This window comes from Ciconia boyciana, chromosome 2 (genome assembly GCF_034638445.1).
Source record: "Ciconia boyciana chromosome 2, ASM3463844v1, whole genome shotgun sequence".
Classification (NCBI taxonomy): Eukaryota; Metazoa; Chordata; class Aves; order Ciconiiformes; family Ciconiidae; genus Ciconia; species Ciconia boyciana.
This window is the reverse complement of record NC_132935.1, coordinates 163,398,340-163,422,965: the sequence shown is the minus strand read 5'-3', so window position 1 is coordinate 163,422,965 and position 24,626 is coordinate 163,398,340. Positions and strand designations below refer to the sequence as shown.

The 24,626-nt window shown below is 48.7% G+C and overlaps 1 protein-coding gene across 2 annotated transcripts in view; it reads right to left on the bottom strand.

Moving 5' to 3' along the window:
• Positions 1–237: 237 nt before the first annotated feature.
• Positions 238–24,626, bottom strand: part of LOC140648569 (mitogen-activated protein kinase kinase kinase 3-like) — an 82,832-nt gene continuing 58,443 nt past the window's right edge. For both annotated transcript variants that reach the window (XM_072854793.1, XM_072854794.1), the window contains exons 8-17: positions 17,425–17,558; positions 14,586–14,659; positions 12,485–12,552; positions 10,441–10,533; positions 9,229–9,423; positions 8,250–8,398; positions 7,330–7,461; positions 4,488–4,617; positions 3,693–3,870; positions 238–2,415 (exon numbers count right to left, since the gene is read on the bottom strand). In XM_072854793.1, the coding sequence (XP_072710894.1) occupies positions 2,187–2,415; positions 3,693–3,870; positions 4,488–4,617; positions 7,330–7,461; positions 8,250–8,398; positions 9,229–9,423; positions 10,441–10,533; positions 12,485–12,552; positions 14,586–14,659; positions 17,425–17,558 (1,382 nt within the window). In that variant the 3' untranslated portion in view covers positions 238–2,186. The remainder of the gene's footprint in view (positions 2,416–3,692; positions 3,871–4,487; positions 4,618–7,329; positions 7,462–8,249; positions 8,399–9,228; positions 9,424–10,440; positions 10,534–12,484; positions 12,553–14,585; positions 14,660–17,424; positions 17,559–24,626) is intronic.

The window sequence follows — 24,626 nt, the reverse complement described above, 5'->3', positions numbered from 1 at the left end:
ATGTTTTGTTTTTTTTTTTAGCTTTGGTGAAAACACACTTTGTTACCCTCTTCTGACAAAACCCTTCCCAGCCAACACTGATTTATTTTTTTTTCTTGTATTTTTTTCCATCCATCCCATATTACTGAACAGGCTGACGGATTTGGTCGTGCTCACAGAATGAAATTCTTCATTCCTCCTCGGAGAAAGGAGACGATTTTACCCCTTCTCCACCCCCCACCCCCCCCCGAGGAGAGCTGCCCATCACCGCTGTGGTCCACTGGCACAAACCCCCCGTGCTGCCCCGCTGCAGCCCCCCAGCTCCACCTGAGCCCAGCCTGGGTAATAACTGGCCTCTGCAGCTTTGCAGGCAAATTTATAGGGAATCCTTTTAGCTCTTTCTTTTAATTTGCCCTAACACTACACCAGTGGTTTTGTTTTTTTTTTTTAACTAAAATAACTCTAATTTTTGCTTCTCTTTTCGGAGCTGTGGACAAGGAAGCGCTCCCACCGCCACGCTAGTGGTGCAAAGTCTTGATCTCTTCCACGCAGAAGAATTCAAGGATGCGTGAAGTCACACGAACAACCAATTTCTCAAATTCCTCTTCAGTCCAAGCAACACTTTTCATTTTCAATTAAAAACAATATTAAAATAAACCTGTGTTTGACACACTGGCCTGAAGATGGCAACCTCTCAGTAACTACTTATTTAACCCTTTGCTGAGCTGGGTGGAAATAGCTAATGCAGCAGGGAAGGGGGAGGTGGGATGGTGCAATTAATTTGTCCAAAAATACCAAGATCTGATTAATTAATTAGCTTCCAGGGACTTTGTGCGTGCTCCCTGCCCAGGTTTTCCAGCAGGGTAGTGCTGGTCAAAGAGGCTGTAGCCCAACTCTGCTTTCAACTGGCCCATTTTCTCCTATGACTTCAAATATACTGCAGGAAGAAATCTGTTTCCAGCTGCCCTCGACCGACGCAGCTCTGCTCTCCCGCTCTGAGGCTTCATGGTCCTGCAGCTGCTCCCTCAGGCACCACCACGGAGGTGACGTCCCCCTTCCCTGCACCTGGGGCTGGTCCCACGAGGCACGGAGGAGAAGGCACCCAGCCCTCGGCAGCCCAGATCTGCAGGCACCGGTCCTCTCTCCCTAATTTTAGTCACCCACTTGGGTTTTATGGAGACCCACTGGGCTCCTCCTGCAGCTTCACATCCAAAACGCATTGGCATCCCTCCAGCCCCAGTGTAGCAGCATGGGCACGGCTAGCAGGTCTACGGCTATGGGCAGAGAGCCGCCCTCGCCAAGATCCCCTCCAGCTCCCCCCTGAACCCTGATGGTTCCCAGCACGAACTGGCTGGTGCTCAGCCCTGCCCACCGCAGGCATCGACAGCTTTTAGACATCCCTCTGCACGGCCCGTGGCAGAGGTCCCAGGCATCCGTCCGCGGGTGTACCCCGCAGAGACCTCCTGCGCCCCGAGAAGACCCCTTCTTCCAAGATTCGCACACACACACACACACACACACACACACACACACACACAAAGGCAAAGTCAACACAGCTGCTGCATCACTGAGCCCGACTCCATGCTTTGTGCATCACTCCTTGATTGTAACCGCTTAAGGCACAGAACAGTATTAAACGCCGCCCCGCTGGAGATGCTGGCTGGTCCCGCGACCTCCAGAAGGGTTCGGTCCCCTTGTGAACAGGGACACCTGGGTCCCCCCGACTCTGCGGTCTGAGGATCTTCTCCTCCGGCTTGGCTGAAGCCCATGTCTGTTCCCCTGTGAAAGGTGGTGATCGCCACCGAGCATCTTATTCCTCCACTGCTCCCAGGGACGCTGCCAGCATCGTTGTCTTGCTGGGGGGGACGACAGATCCCATTCGCCGCACTTTCCCCAAGAGATAAGTAACACGGCAAGGGGGGACGACCCCGACATTGCTGGCAACAAGAAGGTTACTTGGTCCTAGCCCAGCACCCGCACAGTCCAGGAAATCCCTCACTCTGAATTCCCGGCACTGATGGTCCCGAGCGCAGCTTGGAAATCCAACAACGTGGTGGGTGCCGAGCCGGTGACAAGCAAGAAGGGACCCGCGGGGGCCACCGCCAGGACAGCCCAGTGTGGAGGTCTGAACCGCAGAGCGCAAAAGGCCGCGGGTCTGGCGGCCGCCCCCCTCCCACCGGCGTTTCCCCATCCCCGCTGCCAGGGGCTCAGAGCCCGCAGTTGACAAAGGGGTGTCTCAGCAGCTCCTCGGCCGTCGGCCTCCGCTTCTCCTCCACGAAGATCTGTTTGAGGAAGTTGCGGCAGGAGTTCGAGACGCCGTCGGGGAGCTGGGGATTGGTCGGCTGGGTGGCGATTTTAAAAATAGCTGCCATGGCTTCGAACTCTGCCCACGGCGGCTTCTCCGTTAACATCTCCACCACGGTGCAGGCCACGCTCCTGCAACAACGCCAAGCACGCAGGGGTGAGACAGTGGGTAAGGGACTGGGGTGGCTGTGCATTTGAAGTCTAATCGGCTCTAGGATTGCACCTGCCTGGAACGGACTGCACGGGGAGCAAACCGCGTGAGAGTTGGGCACACGTCTCCAGCACGCATGGCCCCCTGAAGCCCACTGTTCACACAGCTCCTTGCACAGGGCTCTCCGCTCCCACTGGTGAGAGTGAACTTGCAAGCCTTGCCCTAAAGCTGGTGGCTTTTCTGCCTATGTTAACTGGCAGATATTAAGTTTCATAAAAGCATGTGAGAAACCTTATCAGAGCATGCCCTGAAGGGAAACCCAGGCACAAGTTTAGACACCACAGTTTCAGCAGTAGCATGTAGTTCCCCAAGAAGCTGAACCAGAATGAAATGTGTTCACCTACATCCAACTTCATCTCTGACATGCATCTGAGAAGGAGCACGTCAGATGAGCGGCAAAGAGCCTGAGAGGTTTCCCTGTGCTTGCTGAGGAGTCCTCGTCTCAGCAGGAACCCTCTCTGCCACCTCCATTCATAGCTGCTTCTAAAAAATTAAACCCTCCCATCAGCCAGAGCAGACGGTGCAGGGCTGCCTGCTAAGGAGTCCCTAGGTTTCCATCCCAGGCCTCCAGTGGAGAGACTAGTTTTTGTTGACCCTACTTTGCTTGGGCACCCAACGGAAAGCACAGTGCGAAAACACTGCTTCCTCCCCATTTATTGGGAGGATTAGTACCATTATCCCAACTCTTTTAGGCTCCAGCTGACATCTGTGGATCTCCACAGATCAAAACATTCACAAGCAGCCAGTGATTTTGGTTGTCTTTGTGCCCGAGCCAAGTGCAAACACCCAGCAGCAGTTTTTGAGAGGCCACACAAGATCCTCCCTGAGCCTCCAAGCTGGGTTTAGCTGACGTAAAATCAGGGCCACCAAAACTCAACAGCTCTTTTAGCAAACTTTGTTATCAACCTGCTTTCCAGGATTGAAGAGCAGCTATGGGGTTGAGCTGCGCATGGCCCTCAGACATGATAAAAGCTTCCAAAAGCAAGTTGTGATTTTGAGTGCTCCTGTTTTGGGACTTTCAGCTACAATATGCCCCCTCTGGATACCTGCACGGTTGATCCTAACATTTAGCTCCTATTTCCATCCTTTGCACTGCTCCATCTTCCAACTACTAGCTACATCTATTGTTCCCATTCCAACTTCCCAAAGGGATCATTTGTTGAAGCGGCAGTGGTGGGGTTTCTACTGTATTCCTTACCACACGTCAGCTTTCCTTCCGTAGCCTTCTCCACTGATAACCTCTGGGCTCATCCAGTATGGTGTTCCTGTGACAGATTTAATCCCAGTCCCAGACATGCAGATGGTCTGGATGCGTTTGCTGGCCCCAAAATCTCCAAGTTTCACATTTCCAGCAGAATCTCTCAAAATATTGGCACCTAGGGGTGAAAACCAAAAACAGAAACCCCAAGAGATGAAGCAGCAACCTGAGTTGAAGTGGCTACAGTGAGGAGAGCAGGAAGGGCAAAGGCAAAGAGCTGGACATGAGGGAGCCTTGATGGGTCTGGACTCAGCATTACACAAAACCCACCTCTCCTAAGGCAGCTGCTCTCCAGGAGGGTTGACTCCCATCAGCTCTCCTGGATAGCCTCACTCAGCAGGTTTCCCAAAAGTGAGCAGTGAATGGGAGACAACAGATCGTCCTCCCCACGTGTAGACAGCAGAACAGAGCCTCAGATCCCTCTGAATGCCAGGGCCTCTCAGTTCCTGGGTATGTTACGCCAGGTTTTCAGACGTGTAAGGGCAGTTAACAATAATCCCTCTCAAGTACTTAACCTGGGCTTCCCAAGCAGGAAGACAGCACAAGATTTTGGTTTCAGCTGCTTGTTCAAGATTCTCATGGTTCAAGTTGGTGAAGGCCAGGGGCAAAAATACTTTAAATACCAGATCCCAGCACTATGTTTTGCACAAGAATTTATATTGGGGCGGGGGGAGGTTGGGTTGAACAAATACAGGCAAGTAATAAGCCTCTCTTATGTGAATATTATCTACTCACCTTTAATGTCCCTGTGGACAATCATATTGCTGTGTAAGTAGAAGACTCCCTGCAGGATCTGCCTGGTGTACTTCCGAGTGACGTTCTCGGTCAGAGCACCATAAGCTTTTAGCTGGTCCTTTATTGAGCCCTGTTGCAAAGAAACAACATACATCAACTGTAAGGACCAGCAGAACCAGGTGCATCACGTCACAGTGACTTTTTAAACTTTCCTGACCACTCCGCCTTCCATCTCGAAAAAAAACCCAAAACTCTGCTGTAGAAACAGAAAGATAAAAATCCACTAAGTGCTGAACGGAGCAAGGACTTGTTCCCAGTGTCCCAGATCCCACTAGAGAAAGAGGTATGGTTTCTGATGGGTATCAGCGTTACCTTCTGCCACCACTACAGACCTTTTTCTCCCTCTAGTGGCTGGACGTCACCAAGAGCTCATGGGGAAGGACCAAACCAATGAGGAGTTACAACTCAAGTGAAAGGATCAACTCAACTAGTTTTTCAGGGCCAAGCTGATGAGTCAGTCTTCTATGAAGCCTGTCCCCACAACTTCTCACAGCAAGGACCACCCACTGCCATGGGGCAGACAGACTCATGAGGGACATGATCAGCCCCACATGGGACTGCTTCACCAAGAAGACCCAGGGTAGACAATTTGCAGGTACTTGAATTTCTGTCCCAGGCATGCAGGCTCCTACTGGTTTGATTTTATTGATCAAAGAGGAAAGGAAGCAAGGGTGCAGACATCTGTCATCTGTAAGAGGCTGACCCCCTTGGTTTTAGCTATATTTTCTGCCCACTTGGAAATGGACATCCCTTACTATGCCAGAAGTGAGTTTTAGCAGGGATGAACCAGAGGCAGATTTGAGGCTCAGAGAAGTCACACCCACAGATCTACCTCCAGCATTCAGGTTGGCTGAAGAGCAGGAGGGGAAACTCATCCTGTTTCTGCCTGTCTTGCAGCTCTGGGGTTTATCCAAGATTGCCATAGTCCTCTTCTGGGAACGGTGGGATACTCTGCTCCAAGTCAGTCACTCAAACTGTATCAGCTTTTCCACATCCACCCACCTCTGCTGTTGCTCTGCCCAGCTACTGTTTTGGCCTTCTTTGGAGGCTGGTGGTGATCCTGTTGATGGGCCTATCCTTTCCCTTTCACAGTGCTGCTGAAGTAACCCAAGATGCTCTGAAATTACCCCCTTGTGCAAGCTGTATGCAGGGTATGTTCCCTCACCCACAACCCGAACAAGCTTTCTTATCCTGGCCTCCCTCACACTGAATGGGGGACATCAAATATGATACTGTTTGATGGGGGAAACAGGGTCTTCAAGGCCTGTGGTCAAATAGACCATTCCACTTCCCAAGCATAAATTTAAAAAAATAGTTTATGGGCAGGGCAGGACAGAAAACACAGAGTCAGCTACTTAATGGGGGCAGTCGTAAGAATGCCAGGCTAATGGTGCACCCAACCTTGGCCCCGTGAAGATTTTGCCAAGCTGGCTGCGTTAAATCAGAAGCTTGGCCAGACCCAGCATTGTGGAGCTGCAGTCCTGCAAGGTTTGGGAACTCATTCACTTCCACTGGCCTTGGAAACCAAAGCCCTGAGCTGCTTTTGTGAAATGAGCCGTTGTTGCAGTACGAAAGTCAATCTGTATTTGGTCAGAGCTCTGGTTTATCATTAAAAAAACAAACATTCAACTTCCAGCCCTGCTGGACACTGCCCCAGCATCAAATGTTGGTTTCCTGGCTGCTAACAAACATCAGCACACTGCAGAATAAGTGGCAAGGGGACTGCTGAAAATCCCGGGTTTTATTCCTCTGGGTCCATGCCTCGTGGTAAGGCCTGAAAGTGAGATGTCTGCCTGCAGGGAGAGAGGGAGGACAGGGCTTGGAAGGTACTCAAACGCATGAAAGTCCACCTGATTACTCACATGCAAGATGCGTTAGGAGAGCTTCTAGCACGTTTACTAATGACCAAGATTATTTGCAACCAGATGACTTAATAGTGCCTTCTGACCTTACAAATCTCTGTATAAACAAGGGTTTATTCTCCCACACTCTGGGGAATGAATCCAGCTGGACAGGCGGGACTTAGCAGACCAGATCCTCTGGCAATGTAAATAGCATTATGCTGGTTTATACCAACCGATGACTCTGTCTAGGTGGCTGATGTAATTCACATGCTCGCAAACAGAGAAAGAGATGTTCAACTAATCTGTGTACATTCCCCAGTCCCTGCTTAGGCTCTCTCAAAGCTTTCTGATCTTCTTTTTCCCTAGGGCTATTTCATCCTATATCAGCAAAGTCACAAATTGAAGCCACTCCTGCACAAGAGGATAATGCTACCAACAAAAAGTTCTGTCCTGAACAGGAGAAGACTTACAAGTGAGTAACACCATTTTTAATACACACGTGCTGAAAGCCATAAATAATTGATGACAGCTGTGGGTGGACAGTTGTACTACTAACTTTTCCTGCAGGGATTTGCAATAAATACTTAAGGATGGGCTCAGGCCACAATGTTTGGAGGCAGATCTGTATCATGTCCCACATTCACCAAGTTCAGATTCCAGACAGTGAACACACCCTGCTCCAGGATTCAAATCTAAAACCTGCCTTCAAGGCTTTTGATTTCACCCACTGCACGTTGAGGGGCTTCACCATGACATCTGACTCACAACCTAAGCTTTCCCAAGCCTCAGGGATGCATCCACTGTTTTGGTTTGGCTCATCAGATATAGAGCAGTTCAGCTGAACAGTTTAACTCCAGATCCAAATTTCACCAAACTCCAGGGCAGTCTAAATCTGTTCTCTGTCTCTCAGGATAATCTTTAGCAGGAACCACACTTACCCCTGGCATGTATTCAACAAAGATAGACAGTTTCTTCTCCTCAGGATCCCGCAAGCACCCGTAGTACTGCACTATCCTGTCGTGACGGAGAGTCTTCAACAGCTGAATCTCACATTCTAAGGCATTCACCTCCTGCAACAAAACAGACATGCTTCGTGACGAAAGGGAATGGTTACTTTGGCAATATTATCCAAATATTGCTCGATGCTGAGCACTCTTTTCACAGCACCTGTGAAGCTGCCCACGAGGACATCTGCCACGTAAGGCTCAAAATGAGGAGTGCTACCCTAAGAATAGAATAAAATAGACTATTTCAGTTGGAAGGGACCTACAATGATTGCCTAGTCCAACTGCCTGACCAATTCAGGGCTGACCAAAAGTTAAAGCAAGTTGTTAAGGGCACTGTCCAAATGCCTCTTAAACACTGACAGGCTTGGGGCATCGACTGCCTCTCTAGGAAGCCTGCTTCAGTGTTTGAAGAAACAGGTAAGGAGAGAAAGAGATGGGATACACAAGGGCTTGGATTTGAGACAGGTTTACTTATTTACTTGTGCTCAAGGAGTTTTTCTGGAAAGGTGTGAATGAAGATACCAGCAAAGCTACTGCGGAGCCCAAAGCAGGAAGAAGCTGAAGGGAGCAAGAAGGCTGAAACTAAGGAAGAGCAGACAGACTTGCAAGAGATGATACTCGAGACAGAGCGGCCCAACATAACCAAGGAACTGGGAGGTAGAGGAGTCACCGGCGCACACTGACTGGTGCCACAAGCCATTGGGGACCACGCCAAAGAGGACAAATAACACACATTGTCTTTACACACTGCCTTCCATCAGGGACACAGACCCCTCCACCACCTCTACCCTCAGCCTCCAGCCCACAATCCCCCAACATGCTGCAGAACGCAGTCCTGCTCTCGTACTCACTTTACTCGTCTCTTGACTGTCAGGGTCAAAAGGCACCTGTTTGACCGACAGCTCCCGGCCAGTGTCGGCATCGTAGCAGAGATAAACTTCCCCAAAAGCTCCTCTTCCGAGCAGCTTCCCCAGCCTCCAGTTCACAGGTGCCTGCAGGGCTACACGAGAGAGGAGAGGGTTGAGAGAAGAGCACAGCAGGGAGACTTCAGCACCAGGGTCCATCTGACCCTACAGAGTGCAGATCAGGCTCGCAACGAGCTCACCAAGGCAAGCAGTGAGCCACCCTCTTCCCAGGGGTACCATGACAAACCAGTTTTAATTGCACGAGTGCTACTGGTGTGGGGGGGGATGTCTCCCAGTCTGCATTAGTATAAAGCAGAAACAAGTTCCAGAAAAGTCATATTTCCTTAGAGTCCTTCCTCTAGAAACTGCTTTCTTAGCTAATGTTGAACATTCCTCTGCTATAGGAGTGGTTAGCAGGATATGCCATGGCTGAGCAGCAACCCAGGCGGGGACCAGTAAAGAGTTTTATCTCACTAGTCATTTCTAGGTTGTTATCCATCACTGAACAGGCCCAGAATGAACCAATTTCTACAGTATGGGCAGTCTTGCAACACCAGAGCAGCCTGCAAAACCTCTGCATCCATTTGCTCCTGCATCCCACGTCTCCTAGAAGCTTCTGCTGTGCAAGCACATTGACAGTCCAGGACAAAAGCAATTTTCTGCAACTCAGCAAGTGATGAAAACCAGCTGACCCCATACACGCCCTCAAGTCAAGGCCAAGGTAAGATACAGTGTGTTGTATTAAATCTTCCTCATGAGACGTAAGCTAGCGCAGTGTGCCTTGTGTTGGGGATGGAATCAGGGTGCATTCACACATGGTTAGCTTAGCTGATGTCCATTAACTCAGCAGGTGACAATAACTCAATTTTGTTGAGAGACCCATATGTACTGAGGCCTCAGACACTAGTGGCTTTGATTCACTTACAGTTCCTAGCTTTCGTAGGGGAGGTGCTGAAGACCTGCAGACCTTTTTCACAATTGTTCCACCATTTGGGCCTGTACTCGTCGTACTGCAATGTGCTGAGCTTGCTGTCCCCATTAAAGCTCTTGGTTCGGCTAGAAGGGACAAGCTGAAACAGGTTCTCCTGTGGGAAGTAACTCCTTGGGAAAGTCCTCCGGCCTGCAGGAGAAGAGGCGGAGAGTTATGGCAAGAACGCACACACCAGCTTGGATCTAACTATCACCACCTTCTCACGTCACTGCCCAGAGCCAGTCATGCACCTCTTCAAATTAAACAAAACCAGTTTAATGAAACTGAAGCAAAGCCCTGTGAACATTTTAAATTCAATTTAAGAGTTGTTAACAGCAGGCATTACATCTAATGCAGATGTTTCCAGAGGCGTTTGCAACAGTTTAATTACATTAGGGGTTTTGTTGGTTGTTCCTCACAATTAAATGCTGAACAGGCAGGGATTTACACTGCAAATTATCCCTGCCATCCCCTAACACCACAATACAGATGACCACACAAGCAATGCCAGATCTCATGATAATTGCTTGCACAAGGGTGGTGTCAGTGAGAGATGAAGTTCATTCTGGAAGGCTCAATATGTTGTCTGCATGTCCTCAGTATTTTTTTTCCAAGGGAATTTGATCATTATTCAGTTTTGCCTTCCACCACTTGCAGTCTCACACAGTGAAAGAAGGAGCAGCAACGAGGTGATGGAGCGGGCCCCAAAGCTCAGAGCTCAACAGCTTAAAACAGAGATGTGAACAGATACTGCTACCCTGAAATTGCTAGGGGATTTCCTACAGCTCTGTGAGAAACCTCCTGTAAAGGTCACAAACCAGCATCCTCAACAGCAAGCAATTTAGGGGGACAGAAAGGTTGATATCATCAGGGATGAGAAATGCTACCCATCCATGGGGCTAAGTTAAAACACTAGGTATAAGCAGAGGAGGAGCTGAGCACTGACTTTCATACATGCTGTAGATGCTCAGCACTTCCCAAGAGCAGACCCGCAAGGTGTCACAGAGCATGCTCTTCAGAATATGCAAGTGAATCCCAAATTATTTGGTTCTTCTCCTTTTATTAGAAAATTCTCCTTCCCAAGTCTCTCCAGTCCTAGGCATTGTCACAAGCCACTGAGATCCTGGACCGAGCACCTCCCTCCCCAACCCTCCATCATTTTCTTACCATCACTGTAGTCCTTGCGACTTTGGGAGAGGTGGTACTGCCTCGGAAAGGTCCCACCTTTCCCAAACCTCTCGCAGAATGGGATGTCGAAATCTGTCAGGAGGGAAGAAGAGATGCGTTTCTGAGATCAGCTCAGTATCAAATGCCCAGAGCGTTTCTTATGGGAAAGCGTTCTGGTCTTCATGCTAAATTACAGGCACAAGGACGAGGCGACAAGCTGTTCATTTACACGACCATACATTCCCCAAGGCTCACTCTGAAATCTGTCCACAGTCACACACTCCTTAGTGGAAGGTAAGGGTTAGACACACTGGTCTCAGTTCCCCTAAAGCAAAGAGGTTTAACTGCTGACTTTATGGACCCTGGCCCACACTGTCCAAATACAAGGCAGGGGATTAACATAGGCCATGCCTGATTTCCAAGACAGTGCACTACACGTCTTATTTGCACATGGAAAATACAAAAATTAGCGTGGAAACAGAACTGCCAGGCAGGGTCAGGCCGAGATCCATCTATTCCAAAACCTCTGCTCTGATATCAGCTATTTCCAGGGAAATGCAAAAATCCAGCACTTGGCTAACACCAGAAAATCCCTTCCCTCTTTCTTCTTAGATGCGACTCCTGATCTCTGAAAGCCAGAGACCAATTTATACCCCCAGAGCCCCAAACTTTTATATTTACTTTGATTAAATGCTAGAAAGATAGACTTAAGAATGTACAGGAGGGACTAAAGACCATCAGTTTAGATCAGACACGAGATTATGAGAGAGATGGATGGACATGTGAGATAAGGACATATTTTTTAAATAAAAAAACCACAGCACAGGAAGCCATTGCTGGTAGCACTGAATAACTTGAGATTAAAATATCTGTCATTTCCCCCCCCATCTTTCACCTCCTGTTTTTCCTCCATCCAACTCTAATGACACAGTCCATTCTGATTGTTTGTTTGTCTTAGCCTGAGGCCAGCAGCCGCTCCTTGGAGACCATTCCTGGCCTCGGCCGCGCTTCAGCATGATTTCCCCATTACAGCAGTGTGCAAGAGGAGTGCATAATGGCTGAAATATGGTCAGTAAGAAAAGTAACAAGGACAGGTCAAGAGGTTCCCGGCAAGCCACGTGTAAGCAACGATGCCGAGTGGTGTCTCAAACCAAAATGCCTCCCCTACCACCAGGGATGTATTAAAACCTTCAGCGACATGGACTGACTGCAGCTTCAACTCTACGCTTCAGTCTAGAAATCCTGCCTCAGGCCAGAAATGAGTTATCATGCTACAGGCTGACTGCCATTTGTTCATTTTTAATAGTGAAAGTCATTACAATATTACAGAGTTTCCATGATTTAACCAGCTGGATGTTTATAAGTGATTAAGCAGTAACCTGTGATCCTTGCAAGTTACCAATACACTTCCTCTAATGGCACTTGCAGTATTACAGATTATGATTAATGCAAGTGAAAGAGGTATAACTCCCTAGAGAGTTTGGGACTTGGGTTTTGCTATGTAGGAAGCTGGGATCCTGAAAGTGCAACTCACGGGTACTATCAGAGACAAAAGGTGATGCCACAAGGCTGTTTCCAGCTTCTCAGCACCTCCCAGTTGACTCCAAATACAAGAGCAAGGCCCCCTCAGCACCTTCTTCCAACACAGAGCTCATCTCTGATCTTTCAACAGCTATACTTTCTTGCATTCATTTACTTCAGGGCCCTTGCTGCCCAGTTTGGACTGTTGTTGCTGTAAACCAATTCCCAAACCAGGCCCAAATGTTCTTCAGTGCTACCACTATTGCTGCGAGCCAAGAAGGGTTAATGATGACAAGAGCAGCCCTGCCTGTGTTTGATGCTCTGGGTCTTCTGATTTTAGAGAACATTCATGTTTGACCATTGCAGCGTCATTCTGCAGTGTAACCTAAGCAATGGAGCTGGTTTGCTTGATTGTTTTTAATTACTTTTCATGCAGTGCCACTCCTCTAATAGCCTTTATCCAGTTTCTTTATTACATGCTTTTTATACTTTTAAGCAAATACAAACCTCCAAGAGTGCTTACCCATGCAATCCAGACTGTCTTTGGGATGGCTCTTCCTTCCAGGAACAGGGGTTTGAGTAAAGGGAGGGCTGCAAAGAGATGGAAAGAAAAAAAAAAGATACACTTTATTATATCAGAAAGGCTGTAGAATAAATTAGGAAGTGATGACACGCAGAAAGCACAGGCTATACCACAAGATGCACTGACCACTGATCAGCCCAGTCTACCCAACTAAACTCCCATCCTCAACCTGCACAAGAATGAAGACTGGTTTTTTGCTGGATCACAGCTTGCCTTGTGGCAAACAAAAGGGATGCTGCAGAAAACACGCTCACCAGGCTGAAACGAAGCAGCCAAAGACCATAACACCTATGCACAAGACAGCACAGAAGGAGGCCTGCAGATTTCTCTTCCCTCAACGTCAAGTGTTCAACCATGCAACTCTGCTTTCTATGAATGTTGCTTAGCTGCTGCAGATGTACACACTGGAGTCCTTCGGTCACACTGTATTCATGCGGATCTCCCCTTCTCTGCAACGTCATCCCCCGCCTTCCTCACACAGGCGGGTCTGTACCACCCCTGGGCACACGCACCCTCCCAGGAGACCAGAAGGGAGAGAGTGAGCTTGGTGCTTCAAGGCGCAAGGTCTTTAAACTACGCTGAGACGATGATAAAGCACTGCAAGGGTATCTCAGTGATCCTAATTTCACCCCAGCCTCTGTAAGGGCCAACAGGGTGATCTGGGCAGGTTGCTTTTCCACTCTCCCTTTTAACAAAATGGGCATAGTAGTAGAAATCTGCTTTGTAAAGTGCTCTGAAATCTACTCATGTCAAAGCTGATCACAACAGGTTTGCTATGGTGAAGAGGAATTTGTCGTGTTATTTCTTAGCATCAGACTGGTCACCATGCCTGGTGACTAGCTCTGCCCTCTTGAGGCTAATGCCATCTCAAGCAATTGGCAGCCATGACTCAGCTACGTCTTTGCAGGAATAGTCATGCTTACTCCTCTTTCTGCCTTCAAAGAATATAGCCCTCCTCGTGCCTTTTCCAGCTCCTAGACCCCATGACTGAACACAGCTGCCTGCTTCTTTGTATGTGAAACCAAGCCATACTACCCTCTTGCAAACATGCCTAACACTCTTCTCTTGGTTCACAATAAAGCATTATAACCAGAACATGCCCATTCTGTTGTTCTTCCTAGCAAAATCTATGCAAAAGTGAAGCTGGGGCATTGAGGCTGGGAGCACACAGAATCCAGCTTCGATACAGCTGTAACAACGAGCAAATACATCACAGGAAATTATTAAAAGCCACAAAAAGGAAATGGACCTTGATGCTGAGACAGATCCAAAACGCACAGAGCTGCAAACCTGAAGCACGCTACACAATCAAATCAACACAACGCAGACCTGCTGGAACACAGCCTTGACGCTGTATGGCAAAAGCAACAGGGGAAAAAAAAAGAAAATCTTTGATGCAGATGGAAAAAAATATATATTGCTTCCAAAAAGGACACTGTGTCTTATACACAGCCTACCGTGCACAGCAGCAAACATACAGTTGCTGTGCACGTGTGAGCTTGGACCAACCAGCCGCACCAACTATTGAACTGCAGCCTGTGTTAGTACAACGTGTCCTAGATGCTTCCTGCCGAGAAGCTAAACTTAGTCGTTGCTCGTCTGGTGTCCTCAGCACTTTGACTGACATGGCCGTGGCTGCTAGCAGTGCACAGGGGCTGCCAAATTTACAAGCCCTCAACGGAGAGCAGACGGCATGCCCGGGGAGGAGGAGGCATGGAGAGGCTAACAGAGTACTGACCCGGTGACTGCAGAGAGCCGGAGCGGTAGGAGAGGGAGAAGCAGAAAACCTGGGCACACAAAGCCAGGATGTCTGCAGATCCCCAGCTACTTTGTCCAGCTCAGATTACTGCAATTCAAATCATACCATTGCACAGATATCTGTGCTAGGATCTGGTTTTTAGCATTCAGGATGAATTTGTTTTTCTCAGGTACATCCTCATCCCAACAGGAACCTCAGGGGATGCCGCTGACCCTGCTCTTCTCCTGCTATGGAGTGGAGGCTGCATTTCAGCTTGTGAACATGGTGACATGCACAACTCACCTGTCCACAGATCTGTCCAGCGACTGGCAGCTCCCAGAGAGCGACTCATCAGGGCTGATGAAAGCTTCAAGCATCTGACGGTGAAAGAAAAGGGAAAACAATAAAACCACGCACTGTAGCTCTCCAAGCTCCAGTACCAGTGGACCTCTGCAGGGTCAACAAAGCTCCACTGAAGCCAGCTGATTTACACCAGCTGATGCGAGCCGCAGTGAGATCCAATCTAACAAAAGTTTTCTCCCCAGTGGAAATCCATTTATGATGCCCTCTATGGATTATTCTTCTTTCCAGCTGCTATTTGCTAGTAGGGAAACCGAGGCAAAGATAATTAGCACCCTGATGTTCAAACCATGCTGAGAAGTCAATGAGGTTCAAAATGCTCAAAGTATTTGTGAAAAAAAATAGTAACAAAAAAAAAATCAGGACACAAATGATGTGCCCAAGGCCGGTGGATATTGTGTGCCACAGCCAGGATCGCAGCCCTGGACTCCTGACTCCCCTGAGCTGCCCTGGCACATGAGACCAGCCTTCCGCTCCAGTGATAAGCGAAGCATCATCAGGGCTTTTGGCTGGAGGAACTGGCTTGGCTCTCACTAGCTCAGTGAGTCAAAAGCTGCATTTGTGTTGCTTCCTGGATGAGACATTGTACTGGACGGGGTTATTTATAGATGGTTAGTAACAATAGAGGTTTTGTATTGAGTGGCAAACCTAGGGGCTATGTGCACTTCTACGCGGAGCAGAGCTTGCTCAGGGCCACGCTCTGCTGCAGTCGGTAGATGCATCCTCCTGCATCCTCCTGTCCTGTGGACACGTTAACCCCTACTCCACAGCTAGCCCCAAGCCCAGCTCGTTCCCGGGAAAGCTGAGCAACGAGGGTTAAACACCACGTGGAGTCACCCTTTGCTGGCTGCCGGACCCACATCGCTCCTCCTTCCCCGTGTACAGGAACAGCCTCCCTTTCCATGTGCTGTTCCTGCGTTAGACGTCCTCAACCGGTTGTCATAACAGCTCACATTGTTTTGGCAAGACAGTCCCATTGGAAAGTGAGATTTTTCTCTGCTTCCCAGTTTTTACCCCAAAGCCTCATCCTTCAAAGTGCACCAGCCAAAGAGGAGCAAGACCCTTGCCAGACCCCACTCTCCACCTCTGCCAGCCATGCCAGGTCTCTCCCAGCAGTCAAAATAATGCTGAAACGGACTCATTTCTCGAAAGCATAGAAATCCATTGGGAATCCAAGCAGGCTCCATACTCAACCTCTGTCCATCTGCTAAACTGGTCTCAAGGCAAAGACTGCAGTTATATCACAGGCTTGCACAGGGGCATCCCCCAAAAGGCAGCAAGCACTAGCTTGTAAGTGGTTTTCCACAAGGTACATATAGGAGCTGCAGCACGAGGACATTCTGAGGGCAAAGTCCATATGGGGAAAAGCATGGCTACACAATGAGAAGAGGGAAAAAAAAAACCCAACCCCAAATCCCCTTTTTCCTGCATTTAACTTGCCAGAGAAGTGCAGCAGGCCACCCACAGCATGATGCTGGGGAAAAGCGAGGAGAGCATCTGGGAACCTTCATCAAGAGCAGGCTCAGAGCTCAGCTAGCGCTAACAGAGCTCCATTAAAAGCCAGTGGAGCTGCGCTGATTTACACCCAAGAGGGGGTTCATGTGGACCCTCCCCCGGCACGCACACACAATTTGTCTTAATCCTACCAAACGTGTTTGGAAGGCATGTGAAAACAATAGAAAGCCAACTTTTGGCTCAAGGAGCACAAGATACATCTGCACCCTGACGCTGCCAAGACTCACCCGGAGTGACTTCTTATTTTATTAATGGCTGTATAATAAACCGTTGAAAACACAACTTTGCCATGGAAACACTGGCACAGCCTGCACACAAAAGCGGAGCTAGTGGGTGCTGTTTGAGTATAAGAAATGCACATCTCCCTAGGCAAGATCCTTGGGGGCTGTCACAGCAGCCTGCTGGAGTGAGCTTAGCGCCTTCCAGATGTCCCTCTGTGTCCCTCCTGCATGGCTAGTCCTCCTGCAAATTGTGGATCCTGGTCCTGCCCTTCCAAGAGCTTCGCAAGAATGAATTGTGTGCCCAGTTATCCCAGCTGACTTCACAGGACCTATACTAAGCTTTTCGGAGCTATAGCTTGAGCAGAGATGCAAATGGAGAGGGAGGTGTAAGCTGCTCCCACTCTGATCCCTCGACACTCCAGTTTCCCCTATCGTGGTTACCAAATTGACTGGAGAAGAGGTACTGCTCATCACTGTGCTGAATAACTAGCTGCTCTTTTATTACTGAGGGATTGGAATATACAAACTCCTCATTAAGAGAGGAAAAAAAAATATATGGGGGGAGGAACAGAGAGACAAAACCACAGAAAGAGGCTGCAGGCAGAGCCAGGAACTGTAGCCGGAGGTCAGGCAGAAACAGCACACGGGAAGCAGCGAGAGCTGCTGACATCCCCAGGCTGTTGCAATCACAGGCAATCAGTTGCTTCACACACTCCCTCATGGTCCCCGTGATCTGGAAGGGCTGCGGCCACAAGGGCCCGGCAGCTGGTGTGCACGCTTGTGCCAGATCTACGCTCCTCCAGAGCTACCTGAGGTGCCTGAGCATGTTGCCATCACCACTGCAGCTGATTTTAGGGTTCCTGGAAATCGGGCCTGCTGTTTCTTGAGCATGTCAAGCCCAGGGGCACCCATTCCTGGAAAAAGCTGGCCTGAGCCCCATGCACAGGGCCCACTGGGGATTTAATGGTGAGAATGGCACTCACAGCACAGCCTCCCTCGTGCCTGATGCTGTTCCAGTTTAACCCACGTGCCCCGGCCCCACTTACGTTCTGATCCATGGTCTCGGGGATGAACTCGCCCTCGCTGTTGATGCTGGTATAGGATCCCTGGCGAGCAATCTGCTGCTGCTCTTCGGGAACGCTCCCCGGGGGTGGAGAGCTCCGGCCAGTGTGCAGAGAGCCTAGGACATGGGAAAGGCACGGGTCAAGGAGAGGACTTGCCACATCCAAGTCCTTTCAGAGACGCTGTTCCAGTGATCACAGACCTCCTGGAGACGCTGCTGGGTTTGAACTTGTGTGGAAGGGAATGGAGGAACTAGAGATGCAATACTGTTTACGGGCATCCTACAACGCTTGTGCAACAGGGACAGTTTGTTACTGTGGGGCCACACAACATCTAGCAGACTTGGCCTTCAACCTACCCTGGATCCTACGAGCTGTGCACTGTATCCAGGTGCTCTGTCAACACCAAAAAGAAAAGGGGTCCAGAGTTTTGTTGCAATAGAATCAGGCAATCTCAAAGCAAAATGCAAATCCAAACCCACCTCTCCTCTTTGACCTCCGGGCATTTCCTCCCTGGATCATGTCACTGCTTTGTTCAGCAATCTGGGAACAGCCCAGGTGAACTCGGTGCAACATCACTTAAACACTTCTTATATGGAAAACAATTTGCACTCAAATACCCCTCTTCTCTCCCCCTTCCCTATACGAAAGTAAAGAGGAAGGAAAACCAGCCCTCAAATCCAAGCATCGCAGGGAGGGGCAAGACCTACGGGATCAGCTCATCCCATCTCCTGCCAAGGGGGGGTTGTCTCTCCTGTCTGTAGCCCCAGAGGCTCCATGCCTGCAGCTGGCAGAGCCTCCACACTGGCAGAGCCACCTGGAAACCCTGGGGCTTTGCAGTGCATCATGCACACCTTGGCACAGGGAGCAAGGCTTTCGCAGGCACACCACCAAGGCCTGCTTAGCAAAGGGGGTTTCTGTTTTGCACCTAGGAGAGAACTCCACAGCTTCTTTACGTCGATGGCCCATTCCTCCCCATTATTCCCTCAAATCCACCCTAACTGATTCCTTGTGCCTTTTCAGGATTTAGGGAGTGTTGCCCTCACTTGGCCTAGATGCACAGGCTTGGCTCCGCTTGTCTTTCTGCAGTCCCTCCCCTCCATCTCTGGGCTGTCATCACTTCATGGCAAGGAATTGCTGATGGAGGACCATGCTGCTCTGTGCTGGAGCTTTAACCAGCTGGAATTGTGCAATGTCAGCCTTCACACCAACACAACAACTTGTTTTTAAGCAGACTTCTAAAAAGCACACATCCTTGAAGAGTTAGAAAGCACATGGAGATGTGCTTCCTTACACTTCTTACCCACTTTTGTTCATCACTACCATTTGGTAAGAACGTGCCCAGGCTTAGCACAATACTGCAAGAGAAAAGTACTGGGAAGGGGCCTGTCCCATCGTGAAAAGTCAACACTGATCAATCAACACAACACTTCTGCCTCTTCTGCTGCTATTTTGCATCACAGTTACTGTGCCAGATTGATCTCTGGCATAAATCCATCAGCGTGATCAACGCTTCAAGTCCAAGTCCCCACCTTCGACTTAAGCTGATATGCATCAGGAGCTCCTAACGTTAACAGTGTCACACCACATTAAAGATCACTAAATCAGACTTGCTGGATTTATACCAAATACACAGATATCTCTGTCCCATGGTACATCTCCCTCCAGGCTCCTTGCTCGCTTTGTAAAAATAAAAGTCACATGGCTTCGAGTTACTTTTTTTTCTTCTTCCTATTTTCTCCTTCACAGATTTCCTGCAGGATAAGAACACAGTGAAAAAAACCCAACTGAAGTAACGCCAAGATCAGAGGGAGAGAATCTCTCGAGTGCTGCGGCGCTCATAATGAACTGGCTTTCCACCAGCCCTAAAAACAAAACCAGTTGGGAAGTACAGCATCCTCTCTTTGAAGATAAATAAACAAACGTTTAACCATTTAACAGTTTGGGCACCCTGGATAAATCACTGCGTTATCACCCCCCTCATTTGCTTAGCAGATGTCAATCCAGAATGCCACATAAAGACATTAGGGTGGCTCTTGCTCCAAAAAGCTGCTAGAGGATTTGACGTGCTGTAACCGCTGTATCTTAGCTTCGGTGAGCATTTCTGTTACTGCTACTAAGAGGTGTGGATCTGCTCGTGCAGTGCTGGGATCTCTCGCTGCAACAACCCACCCACTGCCCAGGAAGTCTTCAGCTCAGATTTTACAAAGAGCTGTACATGCCCTGTTTGATTTTGAACCCAGGGAGTTAAATGAGATTTATCACAACCGTAAAGACTTTGCATGATCTCACATTAAGCCTTTGCCTGTAACAACTACTCCCAGTCATCAGGTCAGTTGTGTTTGACCTTCCAGAGCCACATTTCCTGCCAAAAACTGTAAAAGGGGATAAGACACTAGCAGCAGGCAAGGAAGTTAAACAAAACGCTCAGGCTTTTGCACGCTTGGAAACTGCTGGATTGAACCAGACCCCTTTCAGCCAGGCTGTTCGGGTAGAAGAGCTGCTCGAAGTAATTTATGCAGCTTCATACCTCCAGGAGCACTTGTTGCTGCTGCTTCACATCCACACGTGACCATCTGCCTGGGAGGAACACGGGGAGGTGGTGGGAGCAGAACCCTGGAGCCCAAGGTTGATTTCCCCCTCCAGCCCTATCCTGCCCCATTAACAAAACCTCAGTCAATCTCAGTGCTGCTGGGGGGGGGGAATGAAAATAGGGGTCAGGGAGAGAGAGCAACTATGGTACTCAATGGCAGACTTAATTCATAGTGAGGACAACACAAGGCATATTGGATATATTAGATAACGCTGCTTTACCCACCCAGAGGCAGAGGAAGAGACGGACAGACAAGCCCAGATGTGCCTGTTTGAAACATCATGGATGCTCTTCACACTTGACCTAGTACTCAAGAAACAGCAGCAGCAGCAGGCAGAGAGAGGAGAACCCCAAGGGGCTGTCCTTCTGGGGTCTACAGGATTACATGTCAGCTCCAGTCCTCAGACCCAGTGGGGATGGGGCAGGCTCTGAGGCACATCTTTATAAGCTGAATGCTGACCAGAACTCAGCAGCTCTATTCAAGGTTCCTGAACTCAGAGAAACTCTGCAGATTGGCACCGGTTGAGCATCTGACCTCGGTTACCCTTTGCAGCAAGGTGCTTTGGGAAGGGATTCCTGCTCCATGTTACACGCACTAATACAAAGCCATATATTTGAGAGTAGAGCACAGCATGTCCCGAGAAGGGTGAACCAGGCCAGCACGGAGACTTACAGTCACTGCTGGCATCTACTGGGGTCTTTCATGTTCCCTTCTGTTATTTTTATTGAAGAAGTGTCTTTCATGCAGTATGTGCAGAGTTCGTGGTGCTGCATGTACAGCCAGCTCCCCCGTGCCAGGCTTGGCTTCCTTCCGCCTCTGTGTTCCCTGGCTTCACCCTTTCCCTGCCCCAACGGGTCCTTCCCAAAACTTCATCCATCACCAATCGGCATCAAGCAGGGGTCCTGATGGAGAATAGAAGCCCCTTAAAAGTCAGAGCTGGGGGGGGCGTTTGTTGGCAGCCACCTACGCTCACAGCTGCAGCCACAGAGAGCCCAGCCCTGGGATGATGTCACCGCAGAGCCGAACGAGGGACATGACGTCAAGATGTGCTGTTCCTCTGAGCCCTGCCAGAAACACAGGGCTCAGGACACAGCGGCACAAGAAGAAGGGATAAATCTGCAGGAAATTTCTCTCTCTGTGACTGTCGAGGGGAGGTGTGAGCAGATGGACCAAATCCCCCTCAATTTCTTCTTTTTCAGTGGGACCCCTACAAGTCTCCCTCCTCTCCATGCTGATCCTCTGAGGATGGAGTCCTACATCTTGATTTAAGGCAAACTTTAGGGTACTTCTATACTAATAAGCAGGACAGAGCCCATTTTCTAGCCCTAAAGTAGCTGGCATGATGCACACAGTCAAATTCTCCTCCTCTTCTCAAAACAGAGGGGGTCTCATTCATCCCAACTCCTGCAACAGGTCCCTAGACCATGCTACCCCAGTTTGTAACCGGGCACTGCTGGGACGGCAGTCATTGGTACAGGGCTGGCCAGGCAATGTGCTAATGATTAAGCAACCCCATCAACGGCCAGCCAGTGCTCGTGTCCTGGACCTGTGAATTTAACAGCAAAGATATCACCTCCAAGCCTTTGTTTCTCGGAGTCATCTGACCAGCCTGTGCACCAGCAAAGTCTCTGTACCATCTCTCTCCAGAGATCTGTATTCAAATCCTCCCAGCATGCTAGCAGGGGTTAGATGCTGCTGCACACGTATCCGGGCACCCATGAAAACCTGGGTACCACCACTGCGGTGGCAATTCTCTGAGGCGAAAATCCTGCTGTTCTCATGGCTGGTCCATATTTGACAGCATGGACCCAGCCAGCATTCACTCCTCATCTGGAGAGGGCTAGCAGGCACCTGATGCCACAGCTCAGCAGCCTGGTTTGCCACCGTGAGGGGAGAAAGAAAACAAAACAAAACAAAACAAACTTTTGGCAAATGTTTCCATTGAAATGGTGATTCTGGAATGGGGCTCTTGCATAATTTGTGGATAATGTTCTGAAACATGTATTTCCTCAAAGTAAATAAAAACAACCCTCAGCTATCTGAAAATCCAGAATCCAGATAGATTTTAGCCAAAGTTTCCTGGCAGCCAGCTGAACATTTACAGATGCTGGTCACCAAGAGACTGGAACATTTTCCACTTCCTCCCCCCCAAAAAGTGTGGGGGGTGGGGGGGTGGGGAATTCCCACTGAAAAAGTTTATGGGAAAAAAAAAAAAGAAAATATTGACTTCGTATAAGGTTTTTCAGGGACATGGAGTGAAGACATTTTCTGTCCAGCAGAAGCAAAAATATCCAAATCTTCCCCAGAACATCTACCCCCCTTCCAACGTGCTTGTGCCAACAACATGCAGTTTTATTATTTTTCGCTGCTGCTAACATGGCAGAGTCAGCAGAAAAATACGAGATCTCAGAAACACTGAGAACATGACCATGAACCACTTTTTTTTATAAAGTCACTTCAAATCTCCTTTTAAATGTGATTTCAAGAGAAAAGCTGAACTGAGTTAAGAGCCTCTCTTGATAGCAACCCCTTTGATGACAGCAGAAGCAAACACTGTGAAATACCTTGCAACTGCAAGTGAAGAACAGTTTCTCCTACAGAAATCCCAGCCTCTTAGGCTGCCTTTTCACTATCCAGCAAGTTCAGTGAAATCCCTGGTTCAGGGAACCACAACACAGGATCGTCTCTGCCTGTCTGTTGCCTGACTTTCAGTTTTATGCTCTACCTGAAACACTGCTCTCCCTTTCAGCTCACTGGAGTTTCTGCCCAGCTGCTAAACTACCCAGTTCTGACTCAGGAAGTCAAAAAACTGAATCTGCTAGATTGCGAACAGCTCCTAAGCAGGGCTCTAGTAGCTTCATACAGACCTCAGCTAACTCCAAAGAGAGGTCTGGTGTGCTGTTACCATGCAGAGGGTTTGTTGCAACCTTTTTTCGAACTAAGAGCAAGACTGACGGTCTGCATGGAAAAAAACAGAGGAATGACTGTAGCATGGGCTGGTTACCTTTGCTACCTAACAATATAACAGCACTGAGGACACTGGTTTTGGCGCATTAGCAATCGGCATGCTGACTCTCCTGAAGACCCTAATGTTAGCACACTCTACATCCCACATTTGGTGCCGCCCAGTCCCCCTCCTCCATTATCTAGATTAAACCAGCATGTTATACCCATTCCTCCACTTTGGTATTCAGGCATTCCCTCAAAACCCATCTGTACCTCAGGTTTGCACCCTTGCAGAGCTGACTTCTCTTCCTTTGTCTGCCTTGTCTTATCTACAGGATGCTCTTCAAGGCAGGGACACCTCACAGTCAGCAGGGATCTGGTCAGAGACTCTCTTGGTATTACAGCAGCTCCAAAACAGTAACGAAAGGCCAAAGCATGACATAAAAGCTAGTAGGAAAGTCTAACGATGCAAGAACTAATCTTCTCGCTAGCACAGCTACACATGGGATCAATTCTGCCCATCACGCTTGGTTCACACATCAGCTCCCGGTGCCACAGCTCTTCACTGGCTTACATTAACAGCTTAACAAGTGCCAAAAAAGAGCAGCAGAGATGTTTTGCTCAAGCACAGTTTCTGCTGAGGCTCTGTGCCTTACCATGTATTTGTGTGTGCATTTCATTCAGAATCATCTAGTGACTCTGCCAGACTCTGAGCAAACTCTCAAGAGCCGTGTGAGCTAGAAAAAAAAACACAACAGAAAAAGACATCCCTGGCACATCCAAACAACAGGCCCAAAGAGAGCTCTTGTACATGTACCACCCACCCCTGGCTTCAGTAAGAGTTGGGCACGGCTGCACAAGGGGCTATACTGGACCTACCCTAGAAGAATATTTCCTATATATCATTTTCTGAGATGCAGCAAACCACAGGATATGTTACCAAGGCAGCACAGGCTATGAGACAGAGGAAGGACAAATTCTTTGAGAAAAATACTCTTTGTTGCACAGAGAAAAGAGTTTCGAAGTGTTTACTGCCATATAAGCACAGAAGATCTTTGGAGAATGAAGCATATCTTCATATATATTTGTATAGGAGGATCCCACTTTATTCAAGGCCTCTGATTCTGTTGTTTCTACAGTTGTCGAATAATTGTATGAAAACAACAGGGATCTGTAGAAATTACCCTGTAACCAGCACCCACAGATGCAGCAGAGAGTATTCACTGTATTTCAAGATCATTGATCCTGCCTATAGGTTGTAATATGAATAATTATACCCCTGCTATACACTCCTACAGGCTGCTTTACCAGTTCTGCACAAGGCACCCTGCGCTCTACAAAATCCTACAAGGTTCTTCAAACAAAAGGTCCTACAGACAGCTCATCAAGAGTACTTGTCATTTCAAAAAGCTCAGAGCATTTTAGAAAGCAAGAAAAGCATAAACTCAAGGACAGAAAAACAAAGAAAAGACCACACAAGGCTATGAACAAACTCGAGTCCCTGCAGGGCTGCAAGAAGAGACTAGGCATTTGCCAGCCTGGCTTGAGAGGCTGCAGGTATCTACTCCCAGCACCTCTAAAGGAAAGGGATGCTCCCCTTCCTCTGAAATGCAACCACTGCAAAACACTGCACACATCCATTCTCCT